The sequence below is a fragment of the Spermophilus citellus genome (genome assembly GCF_964194105.1).
Source record: "Spermophilus citellus genome assembly, chromosome: 8".
Classification (NCBI taxonomy): Eukaryota; Metazoa; Chordata; class Mammalia; order Rodentia; family Sciuridae; genus Spermophilus; species Spermophilus citellus.
In genome coordinates this window covers 31,564,991-31,580,991 of record NC_138189.1, presented here as the reverse complement: position 1 = coordinate 31,580,991, position 16,001 = coordinate 31,564,991, and the positions used below count along the sequence as shown (strand labels likewise).

At 35.2% G+C, this 16,001-nt stretch overlaps 1 protein-coding gene across 1 annotated transcript in view; it reads right to left on the bottom strand.

Annotated features, from left to right (window-relative positions):
• Positions 1-1,272: 1,272 nt before the first annotated feature.
• UBE2K (ubiquitin conjugating enzyme E2 K) overlaps positions 1,273-16,001 on the bottom strand; it is a 72,824-nt gene continuing 58,095 nt past the window's right edge. The window contains exons 5-7 of the mRNA XM_081302955.1: positions 7,979-8,078; positions 3,779-3,907; positions 1,273-3,473 (exon numbers count right to left, since the gene is read on the bottom strand). Of these exons, the coding sequence (XP_081159081.1) occupies positions 3,399-3,473; positions 3,779-3,907; positions 7,979-8,078 (304 nt within the window). The 3' untranslated portion in view covers positions 1,273-3,398. The remainder of the gene's footprint in view (positions 3,474-3,778; positions 3,908-7,978; positions 8,079-16,001) is intronic.

Sequence of the window (16,001 nt, the reverse complement as noted above, 5' to 3'; positions counted from 1 at the left end):
TCATATCTAAACATTGTTTCCATTTATATACAAGAAGGTATACCTGGCTCTAGCTCTTCTCTGCCCAGATTCATATTAAATCTTTCAAACTGACAATTCTTAACTTCCCATGTTGCTACATAGGACTGTGAAAACATTATCATACTTTATCTATAGAGTTTGAAAAGCTCAAATCAGGCATACACTTACAGTCAAGATCTGCTTTTCACATTGGTAAACTTATTAAGCAGCCTAAACAGTAATATAATATGCTGCATTCTGTAGTGCATAAATAAGCAAAATGTAATTGCCAAATCCTTCTTACAGATACTTAAAAAGAACTATTTTGCATAGTTTTAAGTTCCATAAACAATCACATATGAAAAACTTCAGAAAAAAAAAGAAAAAGGTCTTTCATTTCAAAAATTACTTGCCAAAGCAAATAAACCCCTCAAATTCCAAACATTTACATATCCTCAAAGGTGTTATGTGTTTAAGTAAGCCATAGTCACAATTCTAAATATTTCAGAGAACCAACTCAAGCATCTAAATTAGTGCCAAATTCCTCAAATATTTACATACCACTGTGTATTTAGGTCCCAAACTAGAACTCATTCAATCATTGATTTGTAATATTTGTACTAACATATGACTTAAGTATTTTTTCAAAAGTTAGGCACATACTCAGGAAAAAGACCTGATTATAATAAAAGCCTACCATAGTGTAGGTGAATAATGGCAAATGTGCCTATACTAAATGGGATCTCATGGGGAAGCTGGTGGGAAGACTTTTTTTTTTTTTAACTGATATATTCTAAAACACTGCAAATTACAAAAATAATTTCCACCAGGGTACTTATCTTATAGGCCTGAATTTTTTTTAAGAGAATTTCTTTTTAATATTTATTTTTTAGTTTTTCAGTGGACACAACATCTCTATTCTATTTGCATGTGGTGCTGAGGATCGAACCCAGCACCGTGCACATGCCAGGCAAGCGCGCTACTGCTTGAGCCACATCCCCAGCCCTAGGCCTGAATTTTTAGTATCCTTTTCCCAAACATACTTAAGAACAGAAGGAAAAAGAAATTGTGTTAGTTTCTGTATTGGGGGAACTACATCTACATATAGAGAAGTGAAAAAGTAAAAACAAAACCATAAAGACAGAAGGAAATGTTAACAGAAAGGAAGGATTATCATCACATTTTAGGTAATTGAGGAAAATAACTTTTTATAATTAAGAACTCTTTATGTCAAACCAAATATTGTATCTTCCAATTTCTGGGTACTGGAGATGCTGAAGTATAGTTAGATGAGCAGATACAATATACAGCCAACATACATAAAATCACAGCAGGGCAGAGCTGCCTCCAGCAGCCAAGTGTGTAATGCTTGACTTTGGTAATCTCTGAGTTCTCTCTCCTTTGTGTCACCATAGACAATCTAAACATACCCTGATAATATAGGCAAATAGTAAACTGGATAGATGTGATAATGTTTATAATCCAAATATTACTAATATCATCACCAACCCACCCTCCACTAAAAAAAAAAATTGATACTAACCAAATGTGGGTCAAACTATCCGTATTTTCACACAATCCCATCTTACGTCAAAATATAAAGAAAAGTTCGAAGTTTTAGCTATTTAAAATAAATAAAGAAAAATCTTGTTTCCTTTGGCATCTTTAGAAAATAACTAAACTATAGCAATAAAAGGATGTGACTGTATATAAAGGAATTTATGCTTAAGCAAACATATAAGGGAAAAATACACAGCAACTTGTGTTTAGTATGCAATAGTATCACTATAAGAGTTCACTGTTAATTAGAAAAGCCTTATCAGTTTTTGGAAGAACCTTCACATCTTTAACATTACAATATATTTAATAATGGTTCTTTTATTGCTTCTAGTATCAAGATTATTGAAAAGTCAAATGAAGTTATGCTGACTTAATAGGTTCAAAGGTATTTTCAAACGATCATAACTTAAGATAAATAACGCTTGAAGAAAGCAAACCTTATGATTCTCAATATACAGCCTTACTTTAATTCAGTCTGATTGCATTACATTTTTATTATTTTGCATTGGTCCTGAAAATTGAATAAGACTTGGATTTCTATGTATAGAACTGCCTGCATAAATCTACTTCAACCTTCATAAAATGGTCAAATTAAGTGTTTGAGCTTGCAAAACTAATAATTTTCAAACTTTTGAACTTAGAATGAAATGTAACTTTAATATGAATAGAAAGTCTGACTATGTACAAGAAAGGTAAAGTTTTCAATTCTCATATTATCAGAAACATCATAAAGAAAGCTAGATTTATAACACAATTCTATTCCTATGTGCATTTGAAGTATGTACAATAAAACACCAACACAGCTTTCAGGTGTTAATATGGGGAAGGTGCAAGCAAGAGTGACTTTTAAATTATCTGATAAAACAATCTCTATGAAGCCCAATATTAGGCTAAAAATTACCAGATATAGTTCATTGCATCTTTCTAAGTTCTCAACAAAAAAATTCCATCAGTTTAAAAATCAATGTCAAATTCACTGAAAAACTAAGTTGGGTTCTTTCATTAAATCTGGGAATACTGCAACGTCAAGTATTTACTGGTTTTGCAAGAAAAAATTGCCAGCTCCATTTTAACATTCTTACAAGAGTGTTTAAAAAACTGTGACAAAACATTCCAAATCTATGACCTAAAATTGGAGCAAGGGATACTGTCCCTCAGCATGTTTCCCCACCAACTACAGAGAACTTTATCATCAGAATATTAGCTGTGTGTGGTAAGAGGGGGAAAATAGATACAGTGTCCCAGTCTGTTAGCAGGGACATAAAGGCTCTGAATAGGTCACCATCTTCGATTCTGGATAAATCTCATATTTAAGAATTTTCTAATGCTTAAAATGGTGGTCTTTTCAGCTACCCATCCTAAGAAGTCAAGTACAAGCATGCAAGTAAATTCACAGGCACAGAGGATCCATGTTAAAAACAGTTAAGGTAGCTGTGATGCAACACCAACAATTTGAATGGCCCTGACACACTCAAAATATTATCTTAATTATTCAACAAAATCCTGAAGCAAACTCTTGCTAGTCTTGTTACACTGCTAAACACTAAAGTAGCATGTTTTTTCCATGGTTTTAGCTTAGCTCAAAGAATCTTTACACTATTAAGTATGAAAAAAAAAAAATTAAAGTATTTCCCCTTTTTAAATTTACACAGACGTTTAATTAGCTTTATTTACAGAGCAGGGATTTTTTTTTTTTTCAGTCTCCAATGGTGCCTAGATAACATCATTAGGCAAGATTGCCAGTTTAAAAGAAATCTATGCAGAATCCTAAAAATAACAGATGTTGGTGCTCCTCAAGAGGAGGCAAGTTTGACTATCAGCAGCTCTCTCTCTAGGGCTCAGTTACTCAGAAGCAATTCTGTTGCAGTCTCTACATCCCATGATTTTGAAGACAAGGCCACTATTACTGCATTCTGTAGAGAAAAAAAAGAGAAGGCGACAACAACAAAAATCAAATCTCAAGGAAATATTTTTAAAATAATCACTATTCTTTTTAATGAGAAATCATTCATTGTTTCTTAAAGTTGCCTCATACTTTCAGTGCATATAAAGTTTCTAAAACCAATGACTGGTAATCAACAACAAAAAAAAATAATCAGGGATTTTTAGTAATAGAAAAACTGTTTATCAAAATTAGATTTTTCTCTTATTTGCTAAGATTTCCAGCAATAATTTAAAATAAACATATATCAAAATCAACATTCCCTTATGTACTTACCCTATCGAAGCCCATAGCACATAGGTTTTCTATTTTTTTGGTGTATTCTGGACTAGAAACTGGTGCTCCAGCATACACGTGTGCCCAAAGTCGAGCTGTTTGTTTGAACATTTCAGGATTTTGTTTGTACTACATGGGGGAAAAATTGATTGACATGACAATAGTTATAATATTCAATATAATAGTTCATCTATTAATTACCTACGACCCTGCTTTTATTTTTTTTATTTTATTTTTTTTGTGGTGCTGCAGATTGAACCCAGGGCCTTGTGCATGCATGGCAAGCACTCTACGAATTGAGCTGTATTACTGAAGCCCTAATACCCTGCTTTTTTATAAATAAAATGAATTTACATTTAAAATGTGATTCATTGGGTCTGGCTCAGTAGTACATGTCTAAATCCCAACAATTTAGTTGGTCGAGGCAGGAGGATCCCAAGTTGGAGGCCAGTCTGGGCAACTTAGTAAGACCCAGTCTAAAAATGAAAAGTAAAACGGGTCGGGGATGTGGTTCAATGATTGAAGAGTACCCTAGGGTCAATCCTGAGTGCAGGGGCAAAGAGGGTATCCACTGGGCTGAGAGTTTAGTTTTCAATCTCTAGCACACCCACCCTATAAAAGTGATTCACATTTCAATGTGTCATTAAAGAAAACACTGCTTAACATGAAGCTTTGATTCATAAGATGGATTGATAGAAGGCACACCACCACCATCAAAGAAAAAAAAGAAAGAAAAATTCTACTTTCATCTCCAAATTTCACAAAAACAATTAGCAAAAACCTAACAATTAAGTTAGGGGTTAGAGTTGTGGCTCAGTGGTAGAGTGCTTGCTTCATATATGTGAGGCGCTGGGTTTGATCCTTAGCACCACATAAAAATAAATAAATAAGGGTATTATGTCCATTCACAACTTAAAAAGTGAAGTGAGGTCCAGTGAATGTGATAGATTTTTAATATTAAGTGAAGTGAGAGATATTGCAAAGATTGCACAACTTTATACAACTAAACATATACTAGCTTATAAAATTATATGAAAATCATCTAATAAATGGGACCAACTTTGGTACTAACCATAGCTCAGTTTAAAATACAACTAGATTTTTGAAGTTTTCTTAGAGTTGTATTAGTGGAGAGTGCTTTCTTTCTTTTGACAAGGCAAGTGCTAACTCCCAGTCCAAGTGAAGAATGATTTAAGAAAATTCTACATCTACAGTTCTCATAACATGTTATACCCTTTCAGTAATGGGAATAGGACCTAGGGGGCTTTACTGCTCCACTGAGCTATACCCTAGGTTTTATTTTGATAGGGCCTCACAAAATGGCTGAGGCTGACTATGAACTTGCAAACCTCCTGCATCCCAAGCAGCTGTTATACCAGGTTTTCAGATGATTATTAATTCAAAATAATTTAAAAAGTAATGTTTCCCATATAAGATTAAAAAAATGTAAACTAAATTCACTCTCAAACACTACAGGAGCATCATGGCTTAGTAAAACAAAATATAAATGAGTAATAGTTCATGTCACTTTAATATTTCTCTTTAAAGTATATAAACATTTTGAATATTTTAAGACTCATAAGCTTCTATCACATATTAAAATGATAATCTTGTTTCTACCATTAATAAGGAAAAAAAATAAAAAAAAATTTAAAAATCTTGTTGGAGGGTACCAAGGGTACTTAACCACTGAACCACATCCCCAACCCCTTTTTATTTTGAGGCAGATCTCCCTAAGTTGCAGAGGTTGGCTTTGAACTTTTGATCCTCCTGCCTCAGCCTTCAGAGTCGCTGTGACTTCAGGCGTGTACCACCACACCAAGCATAAATAAAAATTTCAACTATTTTTGGTATAAAACCTTTTAGTTTAACTTCAACCTGTGAAATGTGAAAACTGGAATTCAAGTCATATTACTTGACTATTAAATAAAATCAATATGTACATATACATTATATGAATAACAATAATTCCAAGCACTCTTAGAAAATTAATAGGACTTATTATCAAGAATATGAATACACACACACACAGGCTGGGGCTGTAGCTCATTTGCCTAGCACAAATGAGCACTGGGTTCAATTCTCAGCACCTCATATAAATAAATAAATACATAAAATAAAGGTCCACTGACAACTTAAATAAAAGAATATATGCATGAGGGCTGGGGATATAATTCAGTTGGTGGAGTGCCTGCCTCGCATGCACAAGGCCCTGGGTTCAATCCCTAGCACTACAAAAAAAAAAGCATGAAATAAAGAATGGATAGATCTTAAAGGGACAGGAAGAAGAACAGAACCGTTTCTAAGAATAGACAATACATAAATTGAAATCTAATAGGATAAAGAGGTGTTAGGAGGAAACATTTCCCTTCAGAGGAAATATGGCAGACAGAATGAAAAGACACATAAAAAGAAGTGCAATTTCAGCTGGGTACAGATGGTACACGCTTGTAATGCCAGTTACTCAGAGTCTGAGGCAGGAGGATCAAAGTTCATGGCGATGAACCTGGGTTTGTAGACAGTCCAAATCATGGAGAACCTCTTCAAACTAAAGAATTTGGATTCAAATAAGTGATAATGGAGCTATTAACAAGTTTTTAGTAGAAAAGTAAAGTAACATTTATATTGTATAAAACTGTTATCAATGTAGAAGATGGAGAAAAGGAAAAGGTTCACAAGTGGTAACATCAGTGTAGATATGATCTCCCAAGTGAATATATATAATGGAAGGTAAAGGGAACAACATCAGAATAAGCAAGCTACATTTAAAGGACTAAAATAATAAATAATTGTAGGAACTAAGAAGGAACAACTACAAATATGAGAAGAGAAGTATCTCATAAATCAAGAGATTTCTAGGTTTAAAAGTGTTCAGCAAATTGTAATAGCTTAGAATAGAGCTTGGCAGACATTTTTTTTTAAGGGCCAGATATTGATAATTTTTTTTTTTAAAGAGAGAGTGAGAGAGGAGAGAGAGAGACAGAGAGAGAGAATTTTTAATATTTATTTTTTAGTTCTCGGCGGACACAACATCTTTGTTGGTATGTGGTGCTGAGGATCGAACCCGGGCCGCACGCATGCCAGGCGAGCGCGCTACCGATGAGCCACATCCCCAGCCCCCAGATATTGATAATTTAAAACTTTCAGACCTCACAGTTTCTGTTCAGTGCTGCCACTATAGCTGGAAAGAACACAAGTAAGTGTGGCTGTATTCAAATAAAGCATTATTTATAAAACCAGCCAATACAACTATAATTTACTGATCACTTACCTTAGTGATTAAATACCAGAACTAGAAACTATTTATTCTGTTTAGCCAATTAGAAAGTCACTGGTAATGCTACTATTCCACTTCACTACCATGGTAGGAAATGATTAAAATTATCACTAGAAAAGATCAAAACTAAATAGAGGAGCTGGACAGGGTAGTGCACACCTGAAATCCCAGAGGCTTGGGTGGTTGAGGCAGGGGGATTGCAAGTTCAAAGGCAGCCTCAGCAACTTAGTGAGGCTGTAAGCAACCTAGCAAGACCCTATCTCAAAATACAAAGTAAAAAAAAGGGCTAGGATATGGCTCAGTGGTTAAGCACCCTTGGGTTCAATCCCTAGTACAAAAATTAAAAAAAAAAAAAAAGTAAGGATGAACCTCTGTTCACATGATACATACATAATATAATATGTGTAATAAAATGTTAATCACAGAATCTAGAAGCTGGGGGGATGCATTCTATGATCCCTGCAATTCAGGAGGCTGAAACATTACAAGTTCAAGACCACCCTAAGCAATATAGCAGAACAACATCTCAAAATAAATAAGTAAATCTATCCACCTAAATAGTAGATACACATGGGTGTTCACCTTTTTTGTTGTTTTTGTGGTGCTGGGGAATCAAACCCAGGACCTTGTGCATGCTAGGTAAGTGCTGTTTTACTGAGCTACCCTGCCTAGCCCTCATTGTAATTCTTCTGATTGTACGTTTGGAAACACTCAAACATTAGAAAAATAGTTCCTATCATGTACTCAATTAAACTATGTTAAAAATAAAGGTTTCACTATTACATCTGACAAAATCATCTTACTATGAGAAAGGAAACCATTTCCAAATTTAGTTCCAATAGCTCATGCTCATGAATTAACGTCACAAACCACTAGAGACTCATCAACAGGTATAAGGAAGACTTTCAAAAGCATCACCTTACCTGATTTGCTACTACTGCATCTTGTGGATCATCCGGTTCTGCAGCTGCCAACAATGCTTGCAATGACAATAATACCGTGCGTAGAGTCATTGCTGCTGCCCTAAATTTCAAAACAGGAAAATACTCCAATTATAAGGACTTTGTATGGCAAAAGTCAAGTCAATGTTTTCCTGAATAAAACAAAAATCTACTAGCGCTAAGTTATTTTTATTTAGTTATAGAAGTTTATATTATATATACCTGCCTCTCTTCTTTGTTCTTTACAATGAGCTTTTCTATTTCTTTAGATAATTCAAATAAATTCCATCCCGTATAGGCTTTTTTTAATTATTATTGTTATCAATACCTTTCTTGTCAGCTCTATCTACTGATGTTTTATCCATTTTTTCTAGACATATAGTGAAAAAACATTAGTACTAAATAGCCTGTGGAAATGTCATTCAATGGCACACTAAAGACAAATAAGATACTACTGAGTAGATATCTTTTTTGGGGGGGGTATGGCGGATTGAACTCGGGGGCACTTAACCACTGAGACACATCCCAGCCCTTTGTTATTATTTTATTTAGAAACAGGGCTCACTGAATTGCTTAGGGCCTTGCTGAGTTGCTATGGCTAGCTTTAAACTGCATTCCTCCTGCTTTGTAATCCCAAACTGCTGGGATTACAGGAGGTATGCCACTAGGCCAGGTGTAAATACCTTTTATTTTCAAGAAAGTCTTAAATAATGCCATATTATTCTGAAATGGGATAAGCTTTTTGGTCAAAATGCAATACTTAATTCATATTTCTAAATGTATTTATAAAGAAAATATCTTTTATAAAGTAATTATTTACCTAGAAAAATGAGATCTATCTATCTAGAGAAACTTCTTGGCATCTGTTAAAAATGTATTTCAGCCTTTTCCCTGCTGTCAACAAGTTGTACGGGGGCAGAGGCGGAGGTTCCAGTTACTTCAAGATTTGGCTTCATCCATAACCCATAACCCTTCGTCATGGCGCCATGGCCAAGGAAGGCATTGCTGCTAGAGATGTAGTGGACTTCAACACTGCTTTACAAGAGGTGTTGAAGATTGCCCTCATCCACAATGGTCTTGCACATGGAATTCATGAAGCTGCCACAGTCTTAGACAAGAAACTAGGAGAACGGGCAGTCCTCTGTAAGACTGACCCAGAGGGCAAACCTGTAAAGTGGTTGGTTGCAGTTGTGGTCTATGGCAAAGAATCTCAGGCCAAGGATGTCAACAAAGAGTACTTCAAATGCAACAAATGAGCAAATAAATTTTTCACTCACATTTCTCAAAAAAAAAAAAAAAAAAAAAGTATTTTATCAGGCTGGGGTGGTGGCTCAATGGTAGAGCACTTGCCTAGCATGTGTGAGGCACTGAGTTTGATTCTCAGCACCACATATAAATAAATATATAAAATAAAGTCCATCAACAACTAAAAAAATTTTTTAATGTTTTATCAAATAATATTAAAATATTTATAAACATGAAAAATATAATGCTGACATACCAAAAATGTCCAAGAATATATCAGTATGCACGTTCTTTACAATACAAATGAGACCATTCTAAACCAGCCTTTTCCAATTGGGTTCCTTTTTTTTTAAAAAAATATTTATTTTTTACTTTTCGGCAGACACAACATCTTTGTTTGTATGTGGTGCTGAGGATCGAACCCGGGCCGCACGCATGCCAGGCGAGTGCACTACTGCCTGAGCCACATCCCCAGCCCCCAATTGGGTTTCTGATTCAACCCACAGAACAGATAAGGTTCCTCTATTTTTCCCACAGTTGTTATATAAATAGGACCATTCTTATGTTTAAGAGAAAAGTAAATTTATTTCCAATATAGATTTCTTATGGCAGCGAATCTCAACTAAATGTTGTTCCCCTAACCAGCAGCGTCAGCATCACTTGGGAATTTCTAAGTAACGAAAATTCTTCCCACCCCACACCCACCAAATCAGAAAACAAGTGTTTTTTTGTTTTTGTTGTTTTTATTTAATTTTATTTTTTGTACTGGGTATGGAATTCAGGGGCACTCGGTCACTGAGCCACATCCCAGCCCTATTTTGTATTTTATTTAGAGATAGGGGTCTCACTGAGTTGTTTAGCACCTCACCGTTGCTGAGGTTGGCTTTGAACTCTTGATCCTCCTGCTTCAGCCTCCTGAGCGGCTGGGATTATAGGGGTATGCCACAGCACCCAGCACAGGTGTGTTTTAACAGCTTCTCCAATTGATTCTAATGTATGGTGATTTATGAAAAATACTGTTCTTTAAGTTTAAGCTAACTAACAAAGGTTGTTCTATACTAATGAAATAAAAACAGTACGACATCTGTTATTTTATATCCTGAGAGAAAAAAAAAACACATTATAAATGATTCTTTAAAAATGTTCATAGAATAGCTGTGGCTGTGGCTCAGTGGTAGAGCGCTTGCCTAGCATGTATGAGGCCCTGGGTTCAATTCTCAGCACCACATATGAATAAGTCAATAAAAAAAAAGATCCATCAAAAAAAAAATGTTCATAGAATAAATTTTAATGATAAATTTATCATTTTAGATAAGCTACTAGGACTGAAAAAACTGGCAATGATGCTAAAAAACAAACATAGCTGAAATGCTAATTAGTATTTAAAACAATATAGCTTCACAAGTTGTTTTCAACAGTCATAAAAACTTTAAATATGGACACTGTTAAGACAAAAGTTAAGATGGGTATGGTGGCACACGTGTATAATCCCAGTGGCTGGGGAGGCTGAAGCAGGAGGATGGTGAGCTCAAAGCCAACTTCAGCAATGGTGAGATGCTTAGCAACTCAGTGAGACCCTGTCTCTAAATAAAAAACAAAATAGGGCTGGGGATGTCGCTCAGTGGTTGAATGCCTCTGAGTTCAATCTCTAGTACCAAAAAAAAAAAAAAAAAAAAAAAAAAAAAAAAAAAAAAAAAGCCAAATTCATATCTTAAATATTCATTCTTGTCTTTCCATTATCACAATAATAAGAAAATACATTTTACAAAGAGTATATGTTTATAAAAGCATATACACAGCCTGACGTGGTGGTGTCCACCTGTTATCCCAGTGACTTGGAAGGCTGAGGCAAAAGGCTCACAAGTTCAATGTTAGCCTCGACAATTCAGTGAGGCCTTAACTCAAAATAAAAAGGTTGAGGGATGCAGCTTAATGATAAAGCACCAGTAGGTTCAATCCCCAGTACTTAAAAAAACGAAAAAGAAAAATAAAACAAAAACATATACACATCAAAAATTGCCTAGATGTAAAGCATAAAGCTAACTGAAATCACCCAAACCAAAAAGGGGAAAAAAGACAAAAGTATCATAGAAATGAATATATAACACTTAGCCTTGCTACTTAATATCTCAGTAGGCTTTTTGCATACTTTAGAAGAGCTGAGGCTTCAATGTGGGACTTGCACATGCTAGGCAAGAGTTCTACCATAGATGTGTATCCCTAGTCTAACCAATAGAGTTTTAAAGCAGACTGACTAAAAAAAAAAAAAAAAAAAAAAAAAAAAAAAAAAAAATCCATGGCATCACTTTAAGCAAAAGTTATGTAACTCTTTAAAATACTGGTTATTTCTTTTAAGGAAATGTACTTCAATAGTGAAGAAAATCTTCACTGAAATGAAAGTATTTCATATTAAAACAGTTATTAAATTCACAATAGTTATTTTAACTTGCAATAAAAATATGAAGGCATGTAAAATAAAAGCATATGTATGTTCTGGCAGTGGGGATGTTGGGGGGGGTGGTTAGACCAGGGATTGAACTCAGGGGTGCTTGACCACTGAGCCACATCCCCAGCCTATTTTGTATTTTATTTAAAGACAGGGTCTCACTGAATTGCTTAGAGCCTTATTTTTGCTGAGGCTGGCTTTGAACTCATGATCCTCCTGCCTCAAGCTCTGGGATTAAAGGCATGTACCACCAGGCCCAGCTAAGCATATATTTTTTATTTGTTCTATATATATAAAATCTATGACAGTAGTGAGCATCTGTTTCTTACAAATCTTTTTTTTTAGATAATTTTTTTTTAATATTTATTTTTTAGTTTTCGGCAGACACATCTTTGTATGTGGTGTTGAGGATCGAACCCGGGCCGCACACATGCCAGGAGAGCGCGTGCCGCCTGAGCCACATCCCCAGCCCTTCTTACAAATCTTGATAAGCTCTTTATAACATTACACAGATCAGCCTTATATATTGTAAGTTAAAAAGGCAACAAACAATTTTAAAATTGGTGAGTTTTCAAAAGAATGAAGTTGGATTCTCACACCACATATAAAAAATTCAAAATGGATTCAAGGTCTAAACAAACATATGAGCTAAAACTAGAACAGAGGGCAAGTTTTATGACACTAGGTTAGGCAATGATTTCTTAGATATGGTATCAAAATTTCAAGAAACAGCTTCAAAAAAAAAAAAAAAAAAAAAAGGAAAATGGATTACAACTACTTGACCATGAATAGGTGAATGCAGCAACCCACAAAATGGGAGAATTATTTGCAAATCATACATCTGAATAGATTAATATCCAGAATATTTAAAGAATTCACATCAACAAAAATTCCAATTTAAAAATGGACAAGTGGGGTCTGAAGTGTAGCTCTGTGGAAGAGCACTTATCTAGCATATGCAAAGCCCTGGGTTTCATTCCCACTATATGGTGGGGGGCCTGATCAAATACTTCTCCAAAAATATACATACGACCAATAGGTATATGAAAAGATACTCAATGTTGCCTATCATTAAGGAAATGCAAAACAAAATCACCATTAGTTAGCACCTCATAATTATTAGGATGGCAATAGTCAAACAAAAAACAAGAGTGGTCACCAAGGCTGTGGAGAAACTGGAACCCTAGTATACTATCAGTGGGAATATATAAAGGTGCAAATACTATGGAAACAGTATAGCAGTACCTCAAAAAATTAAATTGGAGTTAATATGTGATCCAGTCATTCCATTATGCGTATTTACCCAAAAATACTAAAACAAGGCTTGAATAATTATTCAAACATCCACGTTCATAGGAACAATACAAACAATAGCCAAAAGGTAGAAACAAAGTTTTTCTCAGTGCATAAATAGATTTAAAAAAAAAAGTTTAGCTTTTGAAAATACATATAATGGAATATTATTTAGCCTTAAGAGGGCAATTCTGGAACATGCTACAATGTAGATGAACTTTAAAAACATTGTGCTAAGTGAAACACATCTGGAGACCCCATTTCCTTTTGACATAAAAGGACAAATATAGTATGATTCCATTAATACAAGGTCATCAAATTCATAGAGACAGAAAGCTGGGGGAAGTTGTTACTTAATTAGGGGAGAGTTTTAGTTTTCCAAGATGAAAAGACTTCTGGAGATTGGATACATAATAATATGAATGCCCTTAGTATTATTCAACTGCATCCTAAAAAATGGTTAAAATGGACTGAGCTTTCCCTCCACCAAAATCCCCTGCCTTCTTCCTTTCCAACTTGGGACTGACAGTATGGCTCCTGCAAACAAGGGTGGCAAGAAAGGCCTCAATGAGGTGGTGACCCAAGAATACACCATCAATATTCACAAGTACATCCATGAAGAAGGCCTAAAATACAATGCTCCTTGGGCACTCAAAAGAGATCCAGAAATTTTCCACAAAAGGAAATGGGGTCTCCAGATGTGTTCACCAGGCCCAACAAAGTTATCTGGGACACAGGAATATGGAATGTCCCATACATACCCATGTGCAACTATTGAGAAAACTTAGGAAGAAGAATCACCAAATAATCTTCATACTTTTGTTACTTGTATTCCCATTATCACTTTCTAAAATCTATATATAATGTGGATGAAAATTAAATGCTAATTGTTAAATAAAACTATAAAACCGCCAAAAAACAAAAGTTTAAGTGATATACTTTTCCTTTAGAAACTCGTAAATTCACTACTTTCTACTACTTCCTCTATGTTGAATGTCTTTCTATTGTGAGCATACTCACAAACTATTATAGACCTCTGGGTCTATAAGAATCAGAAACTAAGGACCTAGTGGCACATGCCTACAATCCAGTGACTTGGGAGGCTGAGGCAGTAAGACTTCAAGTTGAAGGCCAACCTGTATAATTAAGTGAGACCTTATACCCTGTCTCAAAAAATAAAAAGAGTGGGACACATAGCTCACCGACAGAGCACTTGACTTGCATATGTGAGGTCCTGGGTTTAACTGGAAGGAAGGAAATAAGGAAGGAAGAAAGAGAATAAGGAAGGGAGGGAAAGAAAAAGAGGTGGGGCATGGTGTTGCACTGCCTGTAATTCCAGCATTTCAGGAAGCTGAGGAAGAAGGATTGCAAATTCAAAGCCACTCTCAGTAACTTAGTGGAACCCTAAGCAACTCCGTGAGATCCTGTCTCTAAATAAAATACAATATAAGGCTGAGGATGTTTCTCAGTGGTTGAGTGCCCCTGAGTTCAATCCCGGTACCAAGAAAGGGAAAGAAAAGGAAGGAAGGAAGGGAAGGGAAGGGAAGGGAAGGGAAGGGAAGGGAAGGGAAGGGAAGGGAAGGGAGGGAGGGAGGGAGGAAAGAGAGAGGGGAAAGAGAAACTAAGAACCCAAAGTTGAACATTTTCAAAAGAATAGGGTATCCTTGAAACTGCAGAAAAAGATCTAGAACTGTAGCTTCAGATTTAATTCATAACAATCGCAAATAGAAAAGTTAAGATTTTTCAGCATAGTCAAAAATTTCAGAATAAATTATTTTGGGAAATGTTTAAGTATCAACTGGTTAAAAAGAAATATAAAAGCAAAGTTTTTAAAAGCTGAACACAAATCAATAAAGTTGTTTTGAAAACTTAATTTTAAGAAAATTAATACCAAAACAAAACCAATTTTTCTGATGTAAAATGCTACAGAAACTGTATGTTTGACAGTACAAAGAAATGTGAGGCCAAGCAACCAAAAGATGGCGCATGTGTATAATCCCAGGGACTCAGGAGGCTGAAGGCAGGAGGATCGAAAGTTCAAGGCCATTCTGGGCAACTTATTAAGACCCTGTCTCAAAAAATAAAGAGGACTGAGGGATACAGCCCAGTGATAAAGCACCCTGGGTTTAATCCCCAGTACCACGCACAAACACCCCCCCCAAATAATAATAATAAAAACAAAAAATAATAAATAAAAGTGTTTGAATTTTTGAACAGCTGTAGATTCTTTTTTTAAAAAATATTTATTTTTTATTTTTCGGTGGACACAATATCTTTATTTTACTTTATGTGGTGCTGAGGATCGAACCCAGTGCTTCATACATACTAGGCAAGCACTCTACCACTGAGCCACAAAACCAGCCTTGTAGATTAATTCTAAAAATCTGAATTCAATAATGTAATAAACTATACAAGTAAAAACATGGTTTTATTCCATTTATCTTCATTTTTACAAAGCAATGATTAAATTAGATCGCATTGAGGTTTTTATAAATCAGTTTATAAAATTAGTTTAAATCTATTAAAATAAACCCTAATGTCAAGTTCCTATAATCTTAAAATGTTTGGGAGACTGAGGCAGGAAATCACATGTTCAAGGACAGCCTCGGCAACTTGGTGCAACTCTAACTTTAAAAAGGGCTAAGGCTGGGCTGGGGTTGTGGCTCAGTGGTAGAATGCTTGCTGAGCATGTGTGAGGCCCTGGGTTCTGAATATAAACACCAACAACTTAAAGAAATTTTTTTTTTTTTTTTAAAAAGGGCTAAGGCCCTCTGTTTCCTGGTGCCACATCCTGACCAACTTTCCTCTGTCTCACCTCAGGTGTCCAAGGAATGGAGTAGGCCATCTAAGAAATGAAGCACTGAGACCCAAATAAACTCTTTCTCCTCCAAAACAAAACAAAAAGGTGAGGGGATGGGACACTGGGGTTGTGTAGCTCAGTTGTAGAGAACCTTACTATGGGGGGAAGGAATATCAACAGGCAAATAGTAATATGAATTTTTAAAAAATATTTTTGATAAT